General features: G+C 51.7%; 1 protein-coding gene across 1 annotated transcript; it reads right to left on the reverse strand.

Annotated features, from left to right (window-relative positions):
- Positions 1-1,155: 1,155 nt before the first annotated feature.
- Positions 1,156-26,903, reverse strand: CNGB1 (cyclic nucleotide gated channel subunit beta 1). The gene is made up of 31 exons (XM_033069975.2): positions 26,711-26,903; positions 26,403-26,460; positions 26,216-26,273; positions 25,977-26,103; positions 25,714-25,756; positions 25,485-25,548; positions 25,322-25,403; positions 24,893-24,929; positions 24,458-24,593; positions 24,278-24,353; positions 23,710-23,746; positions 20,281-20,437; positions 20,025-20,106; positions 16,204-16,420; positions 14,784-14,901; positions 12,355-12,447; positions 11,805-11,962; positions 11,470-11,649; positions 10,608-10,816; positions 9,742-9,792; positions 9,541-9,627; positions 9,130-9,194; positions 8,610-8,732; positions 7,461-7,602; positions 7,076-7,235; positions 6,411-6,508; positions 6,239-6,322; positions 5,789-5,907; positions 4,998-5,144; positions 4,408-4,603; positions 1,156-3,414 (listed from the first exon to the last, which is right to left on the reverse strand). Exons 1-31 carry the CDS (start codon positions 26,798-26,800, stop codon positions 3,202-3,204), a joined length of 3,507 nt encoding a protein of 1,168 aa, XP_032925866.1. The 5' UTR covers positions 26,801-26,903; the 3' UTR covers positions 1,156-3,201.
- Positions 26,904-27,821: the final 918 nt, after the last annotated feature.

Here is a 27,821-nt window from a genome sequence, read left to right on the forward strand (position 1 = left end):
CAGATGTTTGTGGTGCATTTTATTATTCCTTCTGTCAGCTGATTTTTCTAATGGGAGACATTTGTCTCCTTTAACTTCCTACAGAACATTGAATCAGTATCAGCTCTCTGAAAGACACAGGCCACAAGGAATATGAATACACCCCCAGTATAAAAAAAATTTACATATATAAAAATATAAACAGTGTATATAAATCCTGCAGTAAAGATGCTACTGGTGGCAGTGAGGCAAAACCTACCACATTCCTATGATCCAAAACAAGCTCTGCTTCTTCCTCCAGCACTTCTCTATTCCATTTATTTCACTAAAAAGCAGCAACAGCTAAAATATCACTGCAAGGAGACCTGGTTTCTATGGCAATAAGCAGCTGCCCATCAAGATTCCCCAAGTACTGCATTAATATTATGAGAGGATCTCACATCAGATCGACCCAAGGCTAAGGACATCAAGAGGAATGAGCAAAAGCTAATAAGAACTGCAGTAAAGGTACATGGAGTGTTACCAAATCCATCAGGAATGTTCCAAGGGCAGTGGAAGGAACACCAAGTGATGAGTGCCCTCTGCAAGGTATTTATGGGAACCAATGAAAGGCAAGCCCATTGCAAATACAGCAAAACTGGTAAATGGATGGAATTCAAAAGTCCAACAGAGGAAAACCAACTCATGGCAACCCCCAAAACAAGAGGCACTAAAGTCTCTGTCCTCTGCCATCTCTCAATAGTCCTGCAGAGCAAACAGACCTGAGCTCAACTCCCCAGCCCAGCCTGCAAGTCTAGCCCTACCTTGACCTTAATTATTACCTGGAGAATAATCTCTCCAAAGAACTAAAGCCATAAACAGATCACAGAGAAGGATAATTTCAGATCTCCCCATGGTTCCAGAATTACCAGTTGTGTATCCGTCACCATCTCATGTTGTGTGTTGAAAACTAAGATCTTCAAGCAATCTTTGCTATTTAAGAATAATTTTTCCCTTCCTATTAGTGGTTAAAGGCAAATTAAAATTCTACTACCAGTATTATGTGACCTCTGAGCCTCTCAAATGTTTATTAAGAAATCTGAACTGCATGTGAGGATTTTCTGGCTCTGTCAGTGCACGAGTGAGCAAGAAGTTGAAAAACAGCTGTAATGTTGAAATAAATCCATAGCAAGTGAATGGTAATCTACATGGTGTTTATTGCAGATACAGTGAATTATGAGAGCAATTACAGCCCACTGTTTATTTAAATGCTCTTTCTAAAGAATATTAAATCATAGCAGCAAATCAGAGCCCCAGTCTGACTTTTGCACGTTTCCTGGTTGGATTATATAAATATTTAAAGAGTGCAAAAAAAACCCCAACTTTGCACTCCCCACCAAAGTGTTCTACTTGGCAGGAAACCATTTGCAAATGACTGGGGATGAGAAATATTCAGGGAGGTTTGGGTGAGTGCAGACTCTCCTCTGCAATTGTGATGGCTTCAGACCCTCCTACAGTGTAGTAGAGCTCATTAAATTTGTTTATAAAGAAAGCAACACATTGTTAACTAATGCTAACATCTATTCTGGCTTTCTGATTTCTTGTTTGTTTGTTTGTTTGGGTTTCTTTTGCCACAGAAACCCATACACTTTGCAATAGAGGGGAAAAAAAGCAACAAAAGAAGATCCTAAAGGAGGTGAAGGTCAGCCCGGGGCTGCTGATGGGAACAGGGATCCCCCAGGGGGTGACACCAGCACTGCCACCCTTCACCAAGAGCCTGGCTGTGTCACAGCCAGACCTGTGGAACCTGCAGCACTGCTCACAGCATTTGCTGAACACCTGAGAAATCCCCTGGCCATGGTGACAGGGCTGCTCCCTGCAGCAAAACCTGCCCCAGCTTTTCCTGCAGAGGATGGAAAGTGGCTCCTCTCCATGGAGAGGTGCACAGACAGCCAAAAGCTTGGGGAGGATCTGCAAAACCTCATCCAGCACCATCTCAGGCACTGCTTCTCACCTCCTCTCAGCTCAGCAGCAGCTTGCTGTGCTTGGTGCTGGCTTTGAGGAAGCTGAGGAAGGAGCTGGTGGTGCTGGAAGCATGTGGGACACCTCGAGCCCTCAGCTGGGTGCTGGATGCAGACCAGATGTTTGCCTTCCCCTCCAGCACCTGGTCCCAGCACGGCTGGGAGAGGGACTGCAGGACTTCCATGAGGAGCAGTACCAGAGTGGCTTCTGTCTCCACGGGAAATGTGGCCAAGAGCCAGCCTGAAGTGACTGAAGAGCTGGAAATTGCCTCTTGGAAATGTGGGTGTCACCAAGGGCAGGGGTCACCTGCGTGCTCATGCACACTTGTTGGCATGTTACAGGCTCTGAGCTGACTCTGAAACACTGTGTGGGAGAGGAGAGCACTTACTGCACTTACTTTCCCCTCCCAGCTGGGAACCAGCTCAGCTTCTCCCCTCCTGCTCTCTTTTTATCCCTCCCAGTAGTGGCAGCACAGAAAAATCCCAAGGCTGGAGAAGAACTCCAGGAACATCTCATTCCAGATTGTGCTTCTCTATCCTTGAAAGACACTCATCAAATCTCTCCATAAGAACCCTGAGAAATGGAGGGGGGACATTTGGCCAGAATTCTTCCCAGTGGCAAAGCCAAGGTGGTCTTGGCACCACGCAGGGTGCAAAGCATCCTGCACTCTGTGCACTTGGGGACAGAGCTTGGCATTCTCATGGCAGCTTGATTTGCTCCATGCTTGGCCTGTGAGCACAGTCCACATCCTTTTTGGATGAATCACTCCCCACTGCTGCTGTCAACCTTGAGCCCAACAGAGAAACCTTGTTGTTTTTTTTCCCTCGGTTGTTTCTAGCCAAGCGGTGACTCAGCTGTCAGAGGTGAATAACTCTTCATGCTTTGTCTGAACACTCATTAACCATCCAGAGCCATAAAAAGCAATTTTTCCATGGCTCTCCCTCCACAAGGCTGGATTTCAAAGCAAGAGGGCTGACCTGAGATTTAGTGGGAAATTAATAAAGGTGCTCAATAGATCTGCAGAGCATAGAAACCTTATTTGGTTCTGGGTCAAATGGCAGAGGGTTTTATCAGCAGTGATTGAGGGTCTGGGCAGAAGACAGAGGCAGATCCTAACCACAGCAAAACCTACAGGCACTGCATGGAAATCATTAACAACAAAAATCTGCTAGCCCAAGCATTTGCCTGACTCCTACGCCTGCCCCGGGACCTGCTGCTGTTTCATTTCTCTTCTTTTTTTTCATCTTTCTCTGAAATCTCAGCAGCAAGAATTTCCTCATCTTCTTTTGCTGTGGGAATCACACGAATGGTGACTGAATGATCAGAAGATTCTGAGGATATTTCCTCTCCCAGGCGGGTTTGTGCTTTGCGGGATGCGACAGGCGATCTCTGGTGCACTGGTGATTTTGGTGGGGTTGGGCTCACACTGGAACCCTGCAGCAAAAAGTAAAAAAAAGAAGCAAAAGCAACCTTAGCAGATCCTTTCCCACTACCCCTAACATGGCAAATCTGGACAGGTTTTCTGTGGTTCCCCCTGTATCTCTGCATTGGGATGTAGCTTGATGCCAGAGCTCCCTGCAAGAGGGGCTGCTGGATTATACCCTGCATGTCCTGAGAAACACAGAGAGAGGAGCACAGCAGAGCTTCCTCACATCTGCACTCACAGCAGAGCTTCCTCACATCTGCACTCACAGCAGAGCTTCCTCACATTGCACTAATTCTTGTTTTGCTCCTGAAGCTTCTGGAGGGGTTGATATTGGCCAAACATGGCACTAGTGCTGTTGTGAGGGAGCAGCCCCGGGCTGCCCTGTCCTCCTCTAGAGAGGAGCCTTAGAATCCTGCCCCATGGATGTGCATGGAGAGGGATTTAGCAGGGTCCTGCTCACCCATTAGTGGGGTTAGTTCCCAATACATGCACCCTTCAGCAGCTGGGCTTGTTTTCACTCATTCTTAGCCCTCAGTGCCACTGTTCACTGCTGCTGTTAACTGGTTATGAATTAATGTTAAACACCACATTGTTTGAAGCCTCTTGTGCCTCTGAAGGACTGCAGAAATGCAGCTATGCTTAGCATCAGCCTGGTGTTTACCCAGCCACAAGGCCACTGCACTCCCTATCAGCTCCTCTCTGCCCTCCCTCTACACATCCAGATGTGATAAGTGTGCCTGGTTCTGTGCTGAGAATAGTAACAGCAAGGTCTGCATGGAGACAGAATTTCCCTTACAAGTTTAGTTGAGACTGTTGGAAGAAAAAAAAGAAAAAAGTAAAAGGGCAGGGCCGTTTTCCTTTTCAGCTGCTCATGACAAAAAGCAAGGGGGTTCATGTAGAGCATCCAGGGCAGCCAAGGCAGGCTGCAGTGCTGACCTGAGCCTGCAGCAGGGGTGAACACACTGGATATCCAGTGCAGCCAAGCAGGCTGCAGTGCTGACCTGAGCCTGCTGCAGGGCCCTGAGCTCCTTCAGCCTCCAGCGCAGCCGCCCCAGGGGCCCCTTGCCCCCCATCCTGCCCGTGGCAGCCAGGGCAGCCTTGAACAGCTTGGGGGTCTCAGCTCTGGGGGGGATGATCAGGGGGTCTCCGGGGCCTCCTTTCTCTTCTTTGGGTTTGTTGTTGCTTTTCAGCATTTTCCTGCGGAAAGGGAGAGGTGATGTCAGTCTGGGAGCACGCTCTATCAGCTGGATTTTATAATTTTTATAAAGGACAAGGATCTTTATGTGTCTTAGGGAGGACAGAATACAAACCTAAGCAATGCTAAAAACTAAACCGGATCTTGTCACGGATTTTTAAAAAGGCACTTTGGCCATGCTGGCTCCCCATCTCCACGCTCTTTGCGAAGGGAATTTTCGCAGCGAGAGCCGGGTGCCCTCTGCCGAGGGACCGCAGCTCCAGCGGGAGCGGAGACACCGCCGGCAAGGGGAGCTTCCCAGGGCTTCACACTCAGACAAAACCCCTGAGACTGCCGAGCCCAGGCTCTGCTGGTTTTAAACCCCCACAGGTGGAAAAGCAGCAGCCCAGCACGCACTTGGCTTTCTTACGCAGCAGCTTCTGAGACTCCGGGTAATGCACCAAGATCTCGTTCAAGTCCTTCTTCTCCAGAATAAAAAGGTTGGCAAAGCCGTGGGCCACGACATTTGCTGTCCTGCGATTTCCCCCTCCTGCTGCCAGCAAGCTGGGAGAGACAATGCAGGGCATCAACACCTCTGCTCACAGCTCAGAACGTCACATCTCCTTTACACACCTCCTTTACACATCTCCTTTGCACATCCCCTTTACACATCTCCTTTGCACATCTCCTTTGCACATCTCTCTTTCAGGGGACTCACAGTTTAATTCTCACTCCTGATTGAATTTATTCACAATTTTAAAAGAATGATAAAGGGAAACCTCGCATGGAGTACTATATATAAAATTATGTGTGGTTTGAAGGGTTAAATATGGTGTTTTACACCAGTCTAGTGTCTGCTGGGCTGTGGGGAGGCAGCAGTATTGCTGTGTTACCAGCTGGTACAGGGCTTTTCATTCCCATTAAAGGGGTGGATTAATCACTGGGAGACTCTATTTGTGAAACACCTTTTCTGATCAATTTTCCCACTCCTCCATCCGTATTCCTCTGTTTCCCATCACCAGCTCCCCAGGCAGAAGACAACACGGTGACAAAAACAGCAGGAAAGCTGTAATTTGTGTCTCAGCCGCTGCCCAGTGTTCATGGCTCTCAGACACAAAGATTAATTGGGATGCTGCTGATCCTTCCACCTCCCACACTCCTCACCCACAAGCTGCATTTCCCCAGCTGCCTGAAAAAGCTTCACTCACCTGATTTCCCCAAAGACAGAGCCAGCTTTCAGAGTGACCAGCACGGATTTGCCGTCGGGTCCCCCCAGCACCTGCACTTGTCCCGCCTGGATGATGTACATCTCACGGCCTATTTCTCCCTGCAGGGAACAGGGGACCTGGGTGGGATGCCCAGAAACAGGGGGACATCACAGATGCCCTAAGCAGCATCTTGCTGGAAATCCCCATGACCATGACCAAGCTCCCAAAATGGTGCTCACTCCTGAGCATTCTCATCTCAGCATCCCGAAGATCCAACAAGCTTTCCCCTGCTCTGCAGTAGAAGAGGTCAGTCTTTGTACAAGACCAGCTGCAACAGAAGATGTTTTTGCTCCAGATTCCCTCCCTGTGAGGTGGAGAATGATGGGCCAGGCCTGGCTTTCCCTAGTGCCCTGCACAGCCTGGCTGTGACTCCCCAGAATCTCATTTTACCTTCTTGCACACGTAGTCATTGGGCAGGTAGACCACTGATCTGAGCCGCTTCAGCATGTCGAAGATCATCTGTCTGTCACAGCCCTGAGCCCAAACAGAGGCAGAGGATGTCAGCATTAGTCTGTGCTGGCAGGGCAGGCTGTGCCAGCCAGGGCTGTGCTGCAGGGGGTACCTGGAAAAGGGCCACTTTGCTCACGATGTTGTAGTTCACGTCGATGGCGATGTCCAGCCTCATCTTGTCTGGCAGCTGCACCAGCAGCTCTGACTCATCTGTGACACAAAACAGAAAAGTGGCTGCTTCCAGCACTTGATCTGAGAGTGTGATCCTTCATGTGGCAGTGGGAAAGCAGCCCACGTTCTGGTGGAGCCAGCTCACACAGAAGGGTCTCCTCCAGACTCTGCCCATCCAGAAACCTGCAGGTCTAAATCTGAAGTGTGATGGGAAATCACCCTTTGCATTATCCCTGCCCTGATGGCTCTCATAAACAGACCACTGAGCCCAAGTCACCATTTTTCTTGTCCAGGAGGGTGGGCACAGAGGTTCTGGTGCTGCCTGGTGACTTACAGGTAGGGTGAGCTGATGGCTTTGCTGCTGGACACTCTGGCCAGTGATTGACTCTCTCCAGGGCAAGTGGGATGCTGGACCAAAGTGCTGTGACCCAGTGGCAGTCTGTAATCTCTACAGGTGGGCAAACAAGCCCTTATACTGAAGAGCAGAATAAGCCACCCTCCACCCCCAAACTGCAGTGCTATTTGACAGTAACATTTCAGCTCTGCAGAGCAACCACAGTAAAACAGAAGATTCAAGCATTCAGCCTTGGAGTGGCTGGATCTCACCTAGCATGCCCTGAGAGTGCCACGTGTACTCGTACCACGTCTTCACCCGGTTCTGAACAGCTCTGGGGATCTTGTAGAAGTTCATGTATTTAATGGTGCTGTCCATGCAGCTCCGATAGTAAGTCTGCCCTGCAGTGGCAGCACCGACCACATCTCTCATCTAAATAGAAGAGGTGGAGGAGAAATTTAAGTTGCTGTCACTTATCTATCAGCAGGTTAAGCATGTAAGCCAAGCCCTAAGAGCATCTGCCAAATCCTTTTTGTCTTGCATCACTGCCGAGCAGGTCTTCCCATGGGAAAACAAACCCAGAGAAGCAAACCCTGGATCAAACCCACCCAAACCACCCCCACCTGAGGCTGTAAATCCCCCCTGACTCCAACTCACCTGCCCTATCATGACAGAGAAAGCAAAGACCCCTGTGAAGTAGTTGAGCAGCTGGAAGACGATCTCAAACAGGGTCTTGGGGTCTGGCAGGCCCCCGATGGTGATGAGGGTTTTCACTGCCCAGTAGTAACAGCGGATGTAGCTGGGAGAAGAGGAGAGGAGAAGAGGAGGAAGCTCTGAAGACATTTCTGTTCATCCCTCAGCACCAAACTCACAGCCTCTGGCCATGGCAAGCCAGAGCCTGCTGAGAGTAATTATGGATGACAAAGGGAAAAACTGAAGGGCTTCAGACTCCCCACCACACTTGCAGGTGCTTCTGGAGATCTACAGGAGCAGGGGAACCAATGGTCCCTCCAGGAACCTCTACTTGGGAGGCTCAGCTACTCTGGTTACTCCTGTTTTCTGCTCCTTACAGCTCTGTTACAGCTCTGTCATAAACCAACAACATTTTCACTTTTAGATATCATATATGTTACATGATTTAGATAATCACTTTTAGATAACGTATTTTCAGCAATATTTACACTTTTAGAAATCATCACGGGGAAATACATGTTCGTGAGCAAATTGTTGGAATGGGGTTCAGGAGAAGCCAAGTGAATTCCTGATTCTCTGGTCTTGGCATTCCCTTGGGTGTTTTGTTGCCACCTGAAGATGGACACAGATTTGTATATCATTTATATAGCAGCAGCATTAACAGGTGTGGGCATTCAGCTTGTGAGCCAAGGACTCTGTCTGCAGCATCAATCACTGACAGCACAGGGGACATTTAACACAGGCATTGCCATGGTGAGGGAAGGGCTGGCACTGTCCCCATCTCACAGGACACAGTGTCACTCCTCCATCCCAACCTAGCAAAGCCAGAAACAGGATTCATACTTTGATCCTGGTTGGCCAGGGAGCATTCCTTTGTTTTCCATCTCCAGGATCCCACTTTTTCCTGCCACTACATTCCACCCCACCTTGCAGCACTGTGTGTTACTGCACATTCCATCCTTGTCATTCTCCCTGGCTCCACATCTTCTCCTGGCACTCCCAACCCTTTGCTCCAGGGCTTTTTATGAATCCAGTTGCATCCCAACACCTCCCTTCTTGCTCCAGCTCATCACAGCAGGCTGTTCTATGTGAGACCCCAGCCCTGGCTCGTACCTGTTTCCTTCCCCATCATAGACCCAGGTGGTGGAGCCCAGTCCCTCGTAGGCTGAGGCCCAGTAGTAGAGGCAGGAGTTCACATGCAGGCTGTACAGTAGGTAGGCTGTGGTCCGAATCACTCTGTGGAAAAAGCCAGGAGAGAGCAGGAAGGGAGATGATGTCTGCTGGAGAAAGATGTCAGGTCCCCCCTGGTGTCAACAGGAGCCTTGAAATGGTGACCATACAGGTCCTGCCAATGCAGGAATCACAGAGCATCCCATCCCTGATGCTGCTCCTGCAGCTCCAGAAGTGCCAGAAAAAGCAGTTTAGCTGCTGATGGCTCTCCTTCACTGCCAGCACCCCTGTCCCCACGCCTTGGAGAGAGGTTTGGGACCCTGACCCACCACAGCAGCCAAAGTCCATGTCAGCCAGCCCAGCCACAGCAGGGAAATAAATCAGGGACCCAGAACAAGAGCAGAATGTTTCCCTAGTGGCAAACAGCAATTCCATGCTCCCTCCTTGCCCCCATGCCCCTCACCTGTAGATGTATGCCTTGGTCAGGATGGCCTCCAGGCGATTGTTGAACTCAAAGAAAGCCATGTACTGGGAGGAGAAGGAGAGCTGCATGTTCCAGGTTCTCTGCTGGGAGAGTCACCTCCCCACAAAACCCCTCTGCCCCTCCTTTCCCTCCTGCAGCCCCTCTGCAGCATGGACTGCCACAGAGATTTGTCTCATCCATAAGTGCCCTTCTATCAAACGTGAGTAGTTCAGAAATGAAGTGTTTGACCAAGAGCCCTGCAAAGCCTTTGGGACAAAACTTCCCTTCATTTTCTAATCCTCCTGTCACCATCAGTGAGCCTGACAAGCCATAGCTCACCCCAGCCAGCACAGGGCTCCTCCATGTCCCCTGCAGCTGCTGCTCTGCCTGATTCTGTGAGCTCTGACTCACCTTCAGACAGCGAGGGAAGCGCAGGAGGGGGTTCACACCCACTTTGAAGTAGAAGAAATCCAAGGGCAGGAGGCACAGCACATCCATCTGAAATCCACACAGGGAGAAACCTCTGTGGGGACCTGCAGGAGCACTGTGGTGGGGCTGCAAACCCACAGGGCAGATTAAAGATCCAGATGAATAAAGAAAATTTTGACGAACCTTGAAGCGTTGTGATCGCAGGTAATTTTCTTTCATGGCCTTTTTGTCAGTCTGGTGGGGAACAGGAAGGAAAGAGAGAAATATTGATTATTGCTTAGAGAAAGGAAAGCTAGGGCCAACATGGTCATGCCTGGCTTTCCTCCTCTGCACCACCACAGGGGAGATGCTCCCTTTGTGCCTGGAAAGGGGAGAGCAACAGAGAAGTCCTGGCTGTGTGCCATCCTCCCATCCTACCTTGGGACATCCTGTGCTGATTTTGCATCCCAGGAAAAGCACATCACAGTGCCAGCACCACAGAAATCAGCATTTGAAGAGGAAACTGCCTGTCTGAGCACCTGCACGGCTCTGGGCAGGCTGTACCCTCAAGGTGCAGTTTGTTTAATTGAATATGGAAATGAAATCAAAGGCATCCCTTATCTCAGATATGTGATCTGTGTGTTCAGATTGCAATTGCTAATTCATCCTGCCTGGTGTGCTCCTGAAAATCAACCCCAGAGTTTGTTACACCCATGCCCAAAGTTGGCACCACATGGCTGTGCCAGGGCCAGTCAATGAGCACCCCATGGAGCAGCACCCTGCAGGCATCCCTACCCAGGGACAGGACCACAGACCACACCGTTTCTGGGTAGGGTGGTATTGATTTTATAGAACAAACAGGGTGTTGGGCAGACAAAAGACTGCTGGCTTATCCAGCCCTGTCAGGAGAGATGCTCATGGTCTCTGAGAGTGGACAGAGCCCTGATGGCCATGGGGAGAGAGCTTCAGAGCTCAGTTCAGAGCCAGCAGCACCCATATCCCTCAGGGGGATGGGAGGTCCCCACAGCTGTCCCCAGTGTCCCAGGGGGATGCAGTGCCCTGCCACTCACGATGATGTCTCCTCCCTGCACGAACTGCAGCCGGGTCTGAAAGATGAGGATGTCCAGCAGGTAAATGAGGTCACACAGGTAGTCCACCAGCAGCCAGCAGTGGATGTTTGCTGCAGTCTGGTAGGGGAAAGCCCAGCGGACAGGAATCAGCCAGCAGTTCCAGTTCCAGGCCATGACAACGAAGAACAGCCACAGCACGTACATCAGATCTGCACACAGGGACAGCCCCACCATCAGCTGGGCACACACCCCTCCCCTGTGTGCAGGAGTCTGCTACACAGAGGGGTTTCCATCCCCTGAGCTGCCCTCAGCAAACAGGAAAACCTGCAGGAAGTCTCTTGGTGGCAGTGTTTAATTGCAGCTGGGCTCTAGCACAGAGTGACCACCCCTGGTCACAGAACACACCACACTTTATCAGAAAGCTTCTTCTAACTTTGCTCATTCAGCTGTATTTGCTTTTGTTCTGCTCCCACAACTCCAACTTCCCTGTTTTCCTTTTTCCCCTCCAGCCATGCTGAACTGGTGGCCAGCTGCCTGAGCCCAGAGGCTTCCAAAGGACTGAGGAATATGAAAGACTAAGGAAAGAGCTGGGCTTCTGTGGGGTGGCCACAAGGCAGTGGAATCTTTTTTTGTGATTTTAATTTTTTGGGAGGCTATCCACACCACAGGGAAAGCAGAAAGCCCAGTCATGCTCCTGACACCCACAGCTGGAAGTATTTAGGAAAGCCTGTGCCTTGCAGAGGAATTTAAAATTCTGTGCTTTAGTGAAAACTAAGTTGCTTCTTGCTTCCTCTCCTCACTCCCTCTCTCCCCCAGTCCCACCAGCTTGCCCCCAGCCCAGGCACGAGGCTCCATCACTCACTGGTCAGGGGGTCGATGCTGCTGGGGAATTTGTAGCTTTTCAGGCGGTCCAGCCAGGGCTGGCGCTTGAATGTGCAGCACAGCATCTCACAGTAATGGTCATCCCTCGAAGGTTTGTCCCCCTCCTGCTCCCCTCCTGGGGCAGGCAGCGGTGCTGCTGCAGGTGCTGGCTTGGTGGGAGCTGGGAGAGGCCACACAGTTATTTCAAAGGGCAGGAAAATATTACTGCAGTTTTTTTAAAGGTCTTTAAACTGTTAATCAAACAGCTGCCTCCCAGAAACCATAACATGGATGGGGACCCACCAGGGAAACACTCCCAGCCCCACCTGAACTCACATGCCACAGGGCTCTCATCATCTGAGGTGACATCAGAGTCAATCAGCTTCTCCTTCACCTTCTCAGTCCTCTCCTTGAAGAGCCTCACCAGCTCCTGCAGCCGGGTGTTGATGACAGCGCTGCTCAGGCTCGTGGCCGAGCCCATGCGCTCGGGCAGCCTGTGGGGAGAGCAGCAGGCATCTCAGGAGGGTAGGAGAGCCCCAGGGCAGGCTCACGGGATCACAGAAACCTGGAATGGTTTGGGTTGGAAGGGACCTTAAAGCTCATCTCATTCCAACCTCTCTGCCACGGGCAGGGACACATTCCACTAGAGCAGCTTGCTCCAAGCTCCATCCAACCTGGCCTCGAGCCATGACCCAGTCATGACCCATTCTTTAACCTACAGCATCTGAATTAGGATTTACCTGTGTTTACTTGGGTATTATGTAGTGAGAAGACAAAGTGGCATGGCTCCCTCTCCCTTTGATCCCTTCTGGGATTCTCACTATTTCCACCCAAGCCCCAGGGTGTGAACCCTGGGTGACCCAGAGCCCCTGGGCCCATCACACACCTTTCCTTCTGCTCCTCCTCCCATCCCAGCACCTGGCTGGGGGATTGGCTCAGCCCCTTGTCCAGTCCATCCTCTGGGAGCAGTCGCTTCCTCCTGCAGACACAAACACAGTGACCAAGGCTCAGCTCAGCTCCTCTCCCTCCTCCTCCCAGCTGTGACCTGCTTTCTGTTCCCCCTTCTCCTGCTAGGGTCAGCTTCCCCAAATTTTTGACATTGCCTGGAGTAGATGGGAGTGAACCCCCTGCTCCTTTCCTGCTAAAGCTCTCTTTTCTCTTGGCTCCATGGACATGCAGCCTCATTTGGGTACCTTGCACAATGCACGGAGGGCAGGCATCATCCTGTGCTTGTCCCCAGTGCCACAGCTTCTCATGACTGCACTTCAAGAGGCAGGCAAGGAAAATGCAATGCCAGCAAAGTGCAGTGCCAGCAATGCCTCAAAGTTGTGTCCTAACACAGCTGGGGGCTCCCTTGGCACAGATGGGTTTCTCAGATGAACTTCCTTACATGTGGGCAGGAAAGGTGTCAGAAAGGAAGCTGAATGCAAAGATAGCAGTCCCAGCAAAAATCTAGACTGGTTTGCAAACCTGCAACCAAGTCCAGAACTTTAGCTGATGAAGAAATTGTGTCCTGCCACCACAACTGCTGATCCCACTGGCCATGGTACAAAATGACTCAGTGCTGTGTGTGGAGCAGGAAAAAGCAGGATGCTGAGCACAGATCTCCCAGAGAAAGCCAAAAGCTGTAAACCCAGCACCTTCAGCCTTGCTGGCTCTCAGGTGTGTTCTGCTGGGAGGTGGAGCAGGTGAACCTTCATCTCCCAAGTGCCCACAGCAGGGACACAACCTCCCCTTCTAAAGTACTCTCAAATGTGGATGGAGGGGTTCCCAAAACATCACTTTGGAGAAGTAGTTGTGCCAAGGTCTGTTAGGACAGCATCCCTTGCCTCTCACCAGCCTCCTGCTGCCCTTCCCTGCCTCTGTCCCCTTGGGGCACCCACTGGCCTGTCCCCAGCCTTGAGCAAGCCCAGGTGCCTGCCCTGGCAGCCTGCAGTGAGCAGCCAGCTGGGAGGGAAGCCCTGTCACAGCCTGAACCTTGCTCTGCTTTGGTGCCCTTGGAATGGTGCAGCCAGAGGCCGCAGGCACTGGGACATGTGGGATGCACAGGGTTCTTTCCCTATGGCATCAGCCAGAGTATCCTGGCATTATCTCTTGTTTCCAGCTTGTTTCCAGGCTCCAATCAGGTGTGGGCTCATTTCAATGAGTCTTTTATGACTCTGTCAAATATTCATTTAAATTCTTCACACAGCCATGTAGGAAATAACTCAAGACTGTGGCCAGTAGAGGGGATTTAGAGATGAGTGACTGCTCAATGCAGAGCTATGTCTCTTCCTCTGGGAACACCAGCATGACATGAGCATTTTCCTTCTGGCTCACCGTAATTAATTTTTATTTCTTTATGTGGGGGAGCAGGAGTTCCTTGCTTTTAAAAATATCTAGTGTTGTTTTGAGACACTCCCTGGCCAGCAGAAGGGTTGATATGCTCACATGTGTAACTGCAAATTGTCTAATGCTGTCAGTATTTTCACTGCAGGTATTTTACATGAAGCCTTGTCCCAGTTTAAATAGCTGCTCAACAGAATGGATTGTGGACATTTTTACCATTTTATTGGCTCCTGCAGGAGCTTGTTTACTAAGAATCTGAACTATTAATTGAGAATGACTACAGCATCTGGTTTTCAGCACAGCAGAAATCCCACTTTAGCTTTCATTTTGAGTCCTCTGCAAGATGAGCCTCAAAAAAACCTAGTGCCACAACAGGCAAAAAATCCATCAGCTTCCTCCAGCCTAAATTTTAAAGCTCAGTTTAATTCTCCCTTTCTCTAAGCATAGAATCACTGAATGATCTGGTTTGGAAGGGGCCTTAAAACATCACTTAGTCCAGCTCCTGCCATGAGCAGGGACACCTTCCAACTAGACCAGGCAGCTCCAAGCCCCATCCAACCTGGCCTTGAACACTTTGAGGGATGGGGCTTCCACCACACCCCTGAAAACACAAACCCAGGGAGCACATCCTGCAAACCCTTGCAGCAAAAATACAAGAAGAAAATTATTTATTTTTGAGATGAAGGCTCATATCCAGCACTAGACCCTGTGTGCTCTGGATGAGGGAACAGAGACAGGTGCACAACAGACAAATGGGATTTGAGCATGGCCTGGGGGTCAAGCCCATCTCAGGGAGGACACACAGGGCTGTCCCTGGTCACAAAAGCTTTAACCAAAATGTGACCAATGAGAGGCAAGACTTTCACCACCTCCTTTGCTGGGGATGACCCCAGCACACACACCCCTGTCCAGATGTGCTGGCAATGAGTGTCTCCACATGGCTGTAGAGAAGTTGCTGTGCTGGCAGCTCAGGGACCAGGGCCATACCTGGGGGATGCTGCACCGGGCACTGCCAGCAGGTTGGGAGCAGGGGGCACCAGCACATGGCCACCATGGATCTCCACAGCACTGTCCACATCCTTGATCTCCACCGTGGGGCAATTACCTGCTCCGTGGGGAAGGACAATAATGGCAGGTGAGGGGGTGCAGGGCCCCTCCTGCAGCCAGGGTGGCTCTCCAGAGCCAGCCCCAGGTCCTGCAGCACATGGAAGGACTCTCCTTCTCCCTCCATTCCCTGCTTGCCTGGCTCTCCTTTCTCCTAAGCATTTGGAGCACTTCTTTCTCTTTTTTTTTTTTTTCCCCAATATTTAACACTCTGAGAACTGCCATCTGCTCCCCTTCTGCTTGCCCAGCCTGCAGTGATTGCAGCTACTCCATCTGAGTGTTCTGAGTGCTGGGTTCCCTGTGGTTTGGAAAACAATGGAGATTGGGATTCCCAGCTGCAGGGGCTATGCAGGAACCCAGGATTTCCAGGAGCAAACCCACCTCCCTGGGAGTAGAGATTCTCCTGGTTCTTGTGAATGTAAACATATGGATTGTGACACAGACTGTGACACTCTGAACCACACAGTGTTTGCTTTTCATGCAGAATAAGGCACTATTTAAATAAGCATTTATGGCTTCTTTCTTCTGCAGAGGCAATAACTGTTTCCTGCCACAGGCAAGGTTAGAAGCAGGAAGGTTGGATGTTTACAGTGGGTAAAGAAAGATGCCAGCTGTCCAAAGGAGAAATGGCACTGGGGGCTACCTTGGCAGACCCCACAGTCACTTGGCTGTGAAGTGTGATGTCTTTTCTTAGCTATTTATCAAAATACAATGAATTCCTGTAGGATTTCTTCTGTGGGAGGTTTTCACACGTCTGAAAGACCCCATGCACCTCCTCCTGCACACTGATGTGAAGCTAGTGGATCAGAGTGTGACGTGATTAAACGCCTGAGAAAAGGCCTGTTCGGGTTACAGAGTTAAAATCCTGTTGCATGTAAGGAAAAGCAGCAGAATTCAGCTTGCTGGTTAAAAAAACAAAGCAAAGCAAAGCTGCAGAAAAGGCAGAAAGCCATGAACAACAAATCTCCATCTTCCTCTCCTCTTAGTATGAGCAGGTTGTGCAAATGCTGGAGAGAGCTGTGTGTGGTGATATTGCACCCTCTGCCTGCAGCTCCTTCAGGAGAGCTTTCCTGAGCAGCTCTAAACACACAGCATTTGCAAACTGTCTAGGCTTAGCTAAAAAGGCACATAGTGATGAGGCAGAAGCAGACAAACACGTGGATTTCATTCCCCAGCCTCTGTGCTGCAACATGAAGCGTGCTTTTATTTTTTTCAATTCTTTCCCCCCACCGCCAGAAAGCAACACAAAAAAAGCAACTACTCCAGGAATCATCCCCATCATCAAAGCCAACATCTCTAATACCTAGTGGGGATTGCTCCTCAGTGCAAAAGTTGGGGTTGACAACTCCAGCCTTGGGCGTGCTGACAAGGACAGGGGTGCGGGTGGCAGCTCGGTAGCTGGGGACATTGGGGAGCTGCTCTAGAGCCCCGCGGGCGGGAGGGGAGCGGTCCCTGCCAGCCAGCGGCTTCTCATGCACCAGCCGGTCCAGCTCGACGTCCCAGGCCCGCCTGGCCATGCTCTAGGAGCCTGCTAGGAGCTTCAAGCAAAGGGCAAGGCGTCTGAGGCTGCAATAAAACACAGAGTGGTTTGAGACGGGAGCGCTGTGTCACGGCTGGCGGGGATTGGGGCTGCCTCTGCTCACAGTGGGGTGGCAGGATGCCCACCACGTGTTTTTCATGGCTTCAGAGAAGGTTAAGGCCTTAAAGATCATGTTCCATGGGCAGGGATATGTCCCAGTACTCCTTGAGCAGTGGGAGATGTCCAGCCTGGCCTTAAGCACAGCCACGGTTGGGGCAGTCACATCCCCCCTGGGCAACTGTGTCTCACCACCCTCACTGTGAAGAGCTTCTTCCTAATAATCCAACCTAAATTCCCCTTCTTTCAATTTGTACCCATCACTCCTTGTCCTGTCACTACAGTTCCTGGCAAATCAGCCTTTTCTAGCATCACTGCCCCTCTGCAAGGGCTGCATGCAGGGAATCTCAGGGCTAAGGGCAAGCCATTCCCTGTGCAGCTCTCTGATGTCAGTGGAGTTCTGCCAGGATGTGCCTTTGTTCACTCAGACTGCAATGGGAACTCACCACCTAATTTTCATTACCAAACATCACTTCCTAAAACGTTATATTAAAATGTGTTTTATGCCACTGGCTATTTCCCAAATGGAGAAAAGCAGTAGAGAAAATACTTTTTATCCCTGCACATTCTCCAGCTGGAGGAGGAACTCTTATTTCACATCAGGGATTGCTTAATCAACAGGACTAAGCATTGTGCATTCAGAGACAGCTCCAGACAATGCCAATATTGCCATTGTGCTGTGCCCACAGGATGTTTTACCCCAGTGAAAAGTCAGCTGCCTGCTCCCTGACAGCAGGAAAGGAGAAGTTCAGTTCTCCCCCCACCAGGCACTGCATCCCCTGCTTCACCTCATCCCACACTGCTACAGCTTGTACCTTCAGCATCAGTTTCAGCAGCTTCAGCTGTCTTCTCTTCCACCTTCAAAACGAATAAAAAAGCCATTTTAAGGAGAAAAAGCCCATTCTGTCAGTAAAAGAGCAGAATTTGCAGCTTGACTGGATGCCCCACTTCCCTCCTACTCGCCAGACTCTCAGCTTGTTGTTCAGTGCCCAGTGTGTGGGGTGAAAGGAGCCCTCCCTCCTTCCACAGCTATTTCTGCTGCCCCAGCTTCAGGGATGGCAAACTTGTCCAGTGCCCAGCCCAGGCACTGCATCCCTCAGAGAAGCTCTGAGCCCCCAGCAGGGCAGCAAGAGCTCACTGCAGGAGCCCAAGCAGGGAGTGATGCTGTACCTGCACTGGAGCACCTTCCAGATTACTTATCTCAACTTCTTCCAGATGCTCAACCCTGAGGGGCTCCTCAGCAAGGCAGGCTTCATCCACACCCTTGTCAGGGACACAAGGCAGCTGCAGCAGGGGTCTGGAAGGGAGAGAAAAAATACTGCCTGGGAGACCAGGTGAGAGGCACATAAACAAAACACATGGATAAACAAAAATTGCAGAGGCAGAAAGATCCAGGCAGAATGTTTCTCCTCCTGTGCATAATCATTTCTCATATAATTAAAATGGGCCAAATGAAAAGCTGAAACCTAATTTCCAGGCAAGGCTTTCCCACAAGCACTATTCAAATCCCACGTTTGCGTGTGCTAGACACCACCAGGACACATAATTCTCATTTTCAGCAGCAAGCACAGACCTCAGCTCTGCCATTCTGACAAAGAGGATCTCACGATTGATTTTATTGCTTTGATTTAACTTCGTAACTGAAATAAAAGCACCTCAAATGTTGCTCTGTGCATTTATCTCTTGATTTGCTTTTTCCTGGCAAGCAATGCAAAGCAGGGATTTGGGATAATGAGAAGAATTTTAAGACAGTTAAATACATGAAAACATTTGTTTTGTTATTTTTAATAATTTTCCTGCTTAATATTTAAAATCATGCTCTCTTCAAATGTGATCACAAACCTTTCCATCCCAAACTAGAAAACCTGTTGGTCTCTCTCTCTTTTCCCAATAAACAAACACAGTGAAGGATGGAGTAGCACCTCATCCACCCCACAACTGAAGCTCAAGTTTCTACAGTGAAGCTCCAGGAACAGATTTTGATAAAACACAAACATATGGGTTTGACACTGAGTAATCCTGTGTTTTCAGCTTCTTCCTGAAAATCTAGCTACTTTAGAGGAATTAACGCAGAATAATAATGTAGCAACAGGTAATAAATCCCCAAATGTTTATCTCATGTGAAATCAGAGCAAACTACTAATCTGAGCAGAAGATGTCTCCCAATACCATCTAGCCCAAAGTCACCACCTTCCACAGCTGGCAAGACCTCGCTTATTTTCTACAACAGAAAAAACCATAAAATTGTACCTACTTGTACGAAGCAGCATTTGCAGACACAACACATAATCCTGCCTTTACATTCAGCTCTGTAACACCCAAAACAATCCCGAGTGCCCTGGATTAATGGATATTTAAATAGCACGGAGCATCTCCCCAAGCTGCTGCTCCCGCGAAGGCGCAGGAGCGGCTGCGGTTGCTGAGATGGAGATGGAGCCCGTGTCACCAGGAGACACCCGCCTGTCACCAGGAGACACTCGCCTGTCACCAGGGGCCGCAGCTCTCAGCAGTGAGCCCTGGGCTCAGCCGGTTTGCCAGAGCATCCCTCCTGCATCCCATCCCTCCTGCATCCCATCCCTCCTGCATCCCACCCCTCCTGCATCCCACCCCTCCCGCATCCCACCCCTCCCGCATCCCATCCCTCTCGCATCCCACCCCTCCCCAGCCGCCTGCCAGGCTGGCAGCTCCGCTCTGCCGTGGGTGTTTCAGCCTCTCCAGCTGCTGAACGCAGTTCAAACAACAGCTGCAATCACGCTCGTTTCCGACAAAGCCATAAAGGCAACGGGAGCCACTCACTCTGTGCTCTCCTCCTGCTCCTCCTCTTTCTTATCTTCCTCTTTCCTCTTTTCCTCTTTCTTCTTCTCGTCTTTTTTCTTCTCCTTCTCTTTCTTCTTCTTCTTCTCCTCCTTCTTCCTCTTCTCCTCTTTCTTCCTCGCCTCCTCTTTCCTCTCCTCTTCCTCTTTCTTCCTGTCCTCCTCCTCTTTCTTCCTCTCCTCTTCCTCTTTTTCCCTAGCCTCTTCCTCATTTTTACTGTCCTCCTCCTCCTTTTGTTTCCTCTCCTCTTCCTCCTTTTTCCTGTCCTCCTCTTCCTCTTTTATCCTCTCCTCCTTCTCTTTTATCCTCTCCTCTCCCTCTTTTTTCCTGTCCTCCTCTTCTATCTTCCTCTCCTCTTCCTCTTTTATCCTCTTCTCCTCTTCTTTTATCCTCTCCTCCTCTTTAATTCTCTCCTCTTCCTTCTTTTTCCTGTCCTCCTCCTCTTGCTTCATCTCCTCCTCCTCTTTTTTCCTGTCCTCCTCCTCTTGCTTCATCTTCTCCTCCTCTTTTTTCCTCTCCTCTTCCTCTTTTTTCCTCTCCTCCTCTTCTGTCGTCTTCTCCTCCTCCTCCTTTTTCCTGTCCTCTTCCTCCTTTTTCCTGTCCTCCTCCTCTTGCTTCATTTCCTCCTCCTCTTTCTTCCTCTCCTCTTCCTCTTTCTTCTTCTCTTCCTCCTCCTTCTTTTTCTTCTCCTCCTCCTTCTCCTCCTCCTCTTTTTCCTCTTCCCCCTTGGTAGTGTTTGGAGAGCACAAGCATAGTCTGGAAGGGAGAAATTCATTAGGTAAAATCCAAAAGGATGTGTGAGCTCCTGGAAACAGGAACCCCAGCTCCAGCAGCAGCTTTGCAAGGAGGGATGGCCAGGGACAGGCTTGTCCCCTCCCCTGGCCACCACTGGTCACTGGAGAGACATCAACAGCATCCCCCTTCCCCTACCTGTGTTCTTCTTCCTGAGGCTCCTCCTGTATGGTGGGAAGGGAACGAGCCTCCAGCTCAGCCTGGTGAGCCCAGGCTGCCATCTCTTCAACAATCTGCTCATCATCCTCCTCTTCCAGGACAGGATGGGTTTCCTGTTCCCCAGGGGCTACATGAACTGAAACAGGAATGGGGAAAGGAGGTGCTGGAGTGACAGTAGCACGTTCTGCAGAGGCTGGGGTGGGGCCAGGGCAGATCCCAGGTTTCCTCTGCTCTCAGCCTGCACAGAGCTGGGCAGCTCTGCTGCCCCTGAGCTGTGCTGCACAGATGCCTTGGGCTACTTTGCCAGAGGGAAGAAGGAAATTCATCATTTTGTGCCAAGCACAGCCAAAACCCCACGAGGGCTTTGAGCAACCTGGTCTAGTGAAAATGTCCCTCCCATAGCAGAACTGGTTCAGCTTTAATGGCCCTTCCAGCCCAAACCATTCTGTGACTCTATGGAAGCCACAGTCCCCTGCACACAGATGAGTGCTGGTCTCCCAGCACGTACAGCCACCTCCACCAGCAGTGACCTGGCCCATCTCCAGGCCATGTTTCATCTCTCCTTGCAATCTGGAAAAGCCCAAAGCCTTTCCCCTTGTGAGCCCCCAGGGAATTGCTGTCCTAGCACTGCCCAAGGGCCCTGGGTCTGCAAGACCCAACCCAGAGCCCACACCACAACACTCAAGCACCATGTCCTGTCCACTCCGAGCCCTCTCCCGGGCAAGGGACATCCCACACCCTTTGTCACTTCCCAGCATCTCTGGGATAAAACCCACAGCAGGTCACTGGGGGCTGTGGGCCAGCTGCAGAGTGAGGAGTCTGACCCATGATGAGCCCTCTCCATGTCCCAGGGGTACCCATCCCATCCTACCACGCCACAGAAACAGGAGGAGGAAGCACATCCGCTTACTGCAAAACCAGTTTATTTTGAGGTCTGCCCGACAGCAAAACTTACATGTCCACAACAAAGCTAATAGGAAATGTGCAAACTGAACTACAGAAAGGCAGGAAACCCATGCAGTGTCATATCTGTGGCTTATTCACCCACCCCACAGTGTCCACAATGCCTTCAGCCCATTCCCTCTGGATCTCCATTAGTTAAAACATGGGATAGCAATCAGAGAAAGGGCTTGTAAAGCACACCATGGCTTTTGGATACATTATATGAAAATGAGGTAAATACTAAAACTGTGTCCTGGTACAAACAAGATTCATTACAAACACAGGGGATGGATCTCAGGGTGATCTCTTGGCTCACAGCTCATTGTTACAATTGCTTGGATGGTCCTAAAGGGATGGGAGATCTTAACCTGGCCTGTCAATACACCAGCAGGCTTATTCAAAACATGGAAAAAGACTTTTTACCAAGGTCTGTAAGGACAAGGGGCAACAGTTTTAAACTGAAAGAGTGGACATACATTTTGGACATAAGGAAGGAATAGTGTACTGTGGCTGTCCCATCCCTGGAAGTGTTCAAGGCCAGGTTGGAGGGGGCCTGCAGCAACCTAATGGACAGTGTCCTTGCCCAGGACAGGCAAGTTGGACCAGATCATCTTCAAAGGCCCCTCAAAACCCAAAGCAGTCTGCTCTTCCAAGGTCTGTATCCAAAACCTGCAGAGTGCCTGCACTGGCCATGCCTGCCTGCAGCCTCTGGGCTGGAGACAGCCCCTGGAATCCCCTCCCTGCTGGGCATTCCTGCTGCTGCAGTTAGTGCTGCATCCACGGAGCTGTGAGCTTCAGGAGGGAGCAGCCATAGCTGGAGGTAAGGAGAGTTTGGGGTAAGTTCTCTTAGAAGAGCCTGGGCAAATATGTTTCACCATTAAATCCTACCCATTCACCTAGAGATTATCCTCACCCGCCTGATCTGCTGCTGCAAATCAGAGCCCCTTCCACTTGCTGGGAGGAAACACTCAGTTATGGAAGAAAAGCAACAAGGAGCTGACAAGAGCTTCAAGAAGTTTATAACATTACACCTCAGAGGCAGAAGTTGACTGAAAGAAGCCTGGAGATTTTAGCTGGGGGTCTCGGGGTGGATATTCAGATGTTGTGGGGGTATTGAGAGGGCCAGGAGTGCTGGGAGACTGCAGCAAGAGGCTTTCTGCCACCGAGGTGTTCTGAGTGATGCTTTTCTACCATCCTGTAAATCATAGCTCCCATCTCATAGACATCATCCTGCAAAACCAGTAGCTCCAATTCCCAGAGCAGAGGGAGCCAAGTGGGACAGCCCTGGGACTGGGTCCCTGTGCCAGCCTTGGGTCCCCACTGCCCCAGCTGGGAAGGAGCTAGAGCCCATTGGCAGATTCCCCTTTGCTTTTCCTCCCCAGCTGTGCTTTCTCCTCAGGCTGGTCTCATTTGGGTGTGGGAAGGGCTGGTTTGCCACGGTCTTCGTTTTCCGTTTGTTTCAGAGGCGCTAAGCCCCTTTGCCCCCTGAAACAAAAGGAGAAGGAAAACATTAATGAGCGTGATGGCAGCTTGGTGCCAGGGCAGACCTCCTGCTTGACCCAATTGTTCCCTTCCTTGGGCAGGGTAAGTGACCTGGAGATGCCTCAAGGCACCAAAGCCAGCTGGGCACCAAGGCTGTGCTCACCCAGCAGCATCCCTGGCTTTGCCTCGTGCCGAGGTCCATGGCAGCACACAGGCCTCCAGTTTGTACCAACACATGGAGAAATGCCTTCCCCCAGGATTTCCCTCTCTGAGGTTCTGCCAAGGGGCTGTTGGCCTGTGGGATATCCCCAGCATATCCCTGGGGGTGTGCATTTTCCATGTGCCTCAACAGGTCCCTCTCCTTTACAGGGGTGTGCAGCCCTGCCCAGACCATCCACAGAGGCAGCTGTGCTCTGTACTTTGTTCAGCATCCCCCAAAGTTGCTGGTGGGGAGCCAAGCCCTGCTGCCTGCAGAGCTGGTGCTTGATCCCCTCCACAGGCATGCAGCAGTGTGAACCCTGCAGGTTTCCCCACAGCCACACAGATTCCATTCTAAGACATCTAATCCCAGCATTTTGCTTTCCTGGGGTACCTTCCTAGACATCTCACACCAGGCCTGGCAAACACCAAAGGAAGGAAAGAAAGCAGCAGGTTTGAATTCCCTTGTAATTCTTTGATCAAATTCCTCCAGCTCCAGCACAGCTCAGGACAGACCTTGACATCAGCACAAAACCCAGGAGCTGAGGATGTGGGATGTGGAGACTCCCTCAGCCTGAGTTTTACCAGCCCACGCCACAGCTCTGTAACAGCTCCCTCAAGTGTCAACAATGTCTCGTGGCTTCCCTGGGGATTCCAGGGGCTCCTGAGCTGGCACCCAGGGCAGAGCAGGGGATAAAAGATGCCAGTGACCCCTTTTCCCAGTAACCTAAGCCAATAAAGAGCTTGGCAGTCAAACCACCATGAAGAAATGGAGCCATCACTTACTTTGTTCCACAGGAGTCGAGGTTGCTGTGGCCGCTCCCTGTCAAGAGGAGAAGGGAACCATAAGACATTGCTCATTTTCAGTAAGGCTTAATTTTTACCCCCAATGCCCCCTTTTCAGTAAAGGTGGCCCTTTTACCCTAAAAACCCCATTTTTTTGGCAAGCTGGATGGCTTGGTCATTGGGCACAGGCATCCCCACACTCAGTGGAACGGGGCAGGAGCAGGTGAGTGAGTTTGCCTGGGGGCCAGGCAAGGAAAGGAAAGCTTTGTAAAGCTGCTGCTGCTTCTCCTTAGGGCTGGGACCACACCAGAGATGCCAGAGCCTGGACACCAGCCAGTGCTGCACAGAAGGACAAGGAAACAGTAAAGAAAGCACATGCTATGGCATCTCCTGTGGCTCAGAAGCAAACACAGCTTTTATCAGCTAGGCACATCATGGGGACCTGTTCTCTTGACAGAACTTGGTGACACCCAAACCACAGCAGGTCCCAGCACTGGTATAGTGACATCTGCATGGCAGGGGACACCCTGCTCATCAGTGCTCTGTCCTTATCCATCAGACAGCATACCTGTGTGTCCTGCTTCTCCCTGGTCACCGGCTGTGGCATCACCTTCTCCAGCCCCTGGACAAACCAGCTGAACATCCTGGAGACAAGGAACCACTGTTAGAACCTGCAGCCAGAGCCTTTGCCCCGCACCAGCCGTCCCTCTGGCCACCAGAGGCCGGCAGAAGGTGCCACTGTGGTTACCTGCTACTGTCCCCAACCACGGACCGAGGGCTCAGGGCGGTCACCGCCTCCGGCTGCCCCTTCTCTGCCGCTGGGACGTTCTGTGCGGCTGAACTGCTGGGTTTTGGCTTCGCCTGGGTTTTAGTCTCTTTTGTGCCTGCTCAGGTTTATTCGAAAGAAGGAGGATAGGCAATGGAGCAGTAATAAATTGTTGGGAGGTGGAGCAAGCCGGGAAGGGACCAGCTGTCTGCCTGGGACAGGACATGGGCAGCTTGGGGACAGAAACTGTGTAGAGGCTGTGCCGCGATGGCAGGACCTGTGTCCCCACCCGGGACCTGTGTTCCCATCCTGGACCTGTGTCCCCACCCTGGACCTGTGTCCCCAGCCCTCCCGGCACAGTGGGAAGGCTGGAGGGCAGTCCCAGCCCAGCCGGGGCCCGCGGATCGCATCGCTCACCTTCCACCGCGCCTTCGCTCTTCTCCTTCAGCTCTGTCTGTGGAGGGACAGAGGGACAGAGGGACAGATGGACGTGGCAAAGCACTGCCTGCAGCCTCAGGCCACCAGACAGACTTGCTCCCTCCTCCACATGCCCAGCCCCACACACCACCCGCTGTGGGTCCGGCCCATTGCCGTCACAGCCATTTAACCCCGACACCAGCGCGGCTGACACCAGCAGGTCAGTCCCACATGAAGGGTCCTCCCTGCATCAGGGTCCAGGAACACCGACAGCACCCAGAGTCTCTTTTTGCTCAGCTGAATTCCCTCGGGGTTCTCCTCCCCAGGGTCCCAGCTGGGGTGTGCAGGAGGATGAGGGCAGGGAGGAGCTCGCCCCACTCTCATCTCCACCCGCCAGCCCCAAGTCTTCCCGAGCTGGGCAGCGCTCACCTCCGGCTTTTTCATCCCCTCTGGCTGCGGCAGAATCCTCTCGAAGCCCTGGGACAGCCAGCTGAGCACTCGCTTTCCTGCCCTGCGGGGAGAGCGCCGTGCTCGGGGGGTTCCTCCTGCCCCTGTGCCCTCCCGCATCCCCCCGAGCCTCCCGGGCACCCACCACTGCTCCGGGGCGGCCTCCTCGCCCTCGGACACGTCCTCCTCGGGATCGAAGGGAGTTATCTCTGCAAGGACAGCACTGCTGTGGGCGTGGGGAATCTGCTCTGCTGGGAGCTTCAGGTCCCCCCATCAGCCAATGCAAGGGGACAGCAGTGCCGGCATCACCGGGCGGGGAGGTGGGATGTGGGAGTTCCAGGATGCTGCCAACTACAAACCCCAGCTCTCCTTACCCAGACCATCGTCGTCCTCATCCCCAAGGACCTGGACCTCTGTCTGAAAAGCCAAACATATTGTGTGAAAATCCTGCAGCCCAAAAGAGGGATCATCCCACTGAGCGGGGAGGGAAGCCTGCCCTTTCCCCAGGGATGGACGGAGGCAGAAACCCGGGCAGGGCAGGTTTAGTGCTCCCACTTAGCACCGGGAGAGTGATAGGAAGTATCATTTGAGGTAGAAGCTCAAATACACCAAACCATTTCCCAGATCTGTCTCCTACCTCATCAGCAATGTCGATGCTTGTCTCGAAGCTCCTCCCGAGTGCCTGCAGCCCCGGGGGTGGGGCTGGCTGGGGAATCACCTTCTCCAGCCCATAGGAGAGCCAGGAGAGCACACTGCTCCCCACACTGCCAGGGAAGGGTGGGAGTCAAGCTGGGAATGCCATCCAAGGCATCCAGCCCCCAACAAAAAGCAAAATCCCAAGCAAATCGTGTTGCACGAAGGGTGCAGGAGCCGTACCTGTCAAACACAGAGCCCGAGTCCTCAGAGACCACAAAAGTCACTTTCTTTTCCGTTTCTTCAATGGCAGCAGGAGAAAATAAGGCAAGGTCCTATCAGCACTCTGGCAGCCCCCAGGAGGCCAGGCAGGGTGGGACAGAGGGGTAAAGCAGCACTGATGTGCAGCCTGAGCCAGCATGGGGCTTACCCTCAGTGCGGGCCTGGTCAGCATCGTGTGTGGGGCCAGCAGCCTTTCCTGTTGGTGCCTTCAGGGCAAAAGGCAGAAGGGGTCAGAGAATGAGGCACAGGAGACACTGTCCCTGTTCAAAGAGGGCTGCAAACCCCAGGGAGTCCCTGTCCTCCTGCTCAGAGTAGGATCCTGGCCCCCATCCCTCCTGTGCAGCATCCCTGGGTGCTGCAGTGCTGGAGGGGACCAGGCACTCTCTCAGAGGCACCAGGCACCTCTCATCATGCTCATGGTGTTCCCATCACACCCCAAGCTGGCTCCCTGCTCACCTTGGCAGGCTCCAGCTCCTGCACCGGGGTCTCCTCTGTCACACGGGGCACGGGGGGCTGTGGGACCACCCGGTCAATCCAGCCCATCATCCCGCTGGCTGCGGGCAGTGCCGAGGGGTCTCCAGCTGCCAAGAGCCCTGCACAGGGGTGCACACTGCCCAGGCAGTACCAGCTGTTCACACTGTCTCCTGAGCAGCCCAGAAAGGTCCTTGGTGTCCTTCTGTTTCCACGTCCTGCTTGGGAAACACAGCACTGCAGCATAGCCAGAGCAAACCCAGCTCAGTCCTCATCCCTCACTGCTACTGTGGGCAAACTGAACGGTCTGTTTTATTCTCACCACGGCATTTAAACTTGCTTTTCCTCAGTTAAATGTTTTATTTTCACAACCTGTCCTGACTAGGAAGCCATTGCAGATAGATCACAGAAGTTGTGATGCTCTGCTCAGGGTCCTCTACTCTCCCCATCATTTTTCATTTGAGGGAAGTTGAACAGTAATTTGACAGAATTTTTTTATGAGGTCGTTCATGTCCCAACACACACATCCCCTCTTTCTGCCCCTACAAAACAACTCTGCTCCACTGCCTTTCACCCACACCACAGGGACATGGTGGCTGCTGGGGCAGGCTCCTGCTGGGGGCTCTGGCAAGGGCAGCAAAAGCATCCAGCAATGGCTGCTGTGATGTTGATAGGGTAGGTAAAAGTAAGATGTTGCAGAGCAGAGATTCAGCTGTCCAAGCTTTTGCTGCTCGGTCCTTTTGTGTCCCTTCCTTCCCTTCATGAAGCAGCTCCAGGCTGGGATACAGCACCAATGAGCCAAGTGATGCTGCACATTCCCTTTCCTAGGTGCTGAACAAGAGCTGGGGTCTCTCATCCAGCTCACTCTGGGAGTATCACTTGCTGTTGCCCCTCTGAAGGGCTGTGCTCTGCCCAAAATGCCCCTCTAAAGATACTCTGCTCAATGAAGGGCTCAGGAGCACCTCAGACAGCCCCCAGGTGATACCCATGAAGGGCAAAAGCAAGCTGAGCTCCTTCCAGCCCGACCAGGAGAGTGCACAGGAGTTTCAATCCCAGTTACACACATGATCCCAGTCCCACATGCAGCAGGTGGAGG

Source organism: Catharus ustulatus, chromosome 11 (genome assembly GCF_009819885.2).
Source record: "Catharus ustulatus isolate bCatUst1 chromosome 11, bCatUst1.pri.v2, whole genome shotgun sequence".
Lineage (NCBI taxonomy): Eukaryota > Metazoa > Chordata > Aves > Passeriformes > Turdidae > Catharus > Catharus ustulatus.

Coding starts and splice junctions, on each gene's coding strand:
- CNGB1 (XM_033069975.2), bottom strand. CDS start 26,800: ATGATGGGCTGGATTGACCGGGTGGTCCCACAGCCCCCCGTGCCCCGT. Junction 26,274..26,402: donor TGACCAGGCCCGCACTGAGG/GTAAGCCCCATG, acceptor CTGCCATTGAAG/AAACGGAAAAGAAAGTGACT. Junction 14,902..16,203: donor TGAGGAGCAATCCCCACTAG/GTATTAGAGATG, acceptor CCCACGGAGCAG/GTAATTGCCCCACGGTGGAG.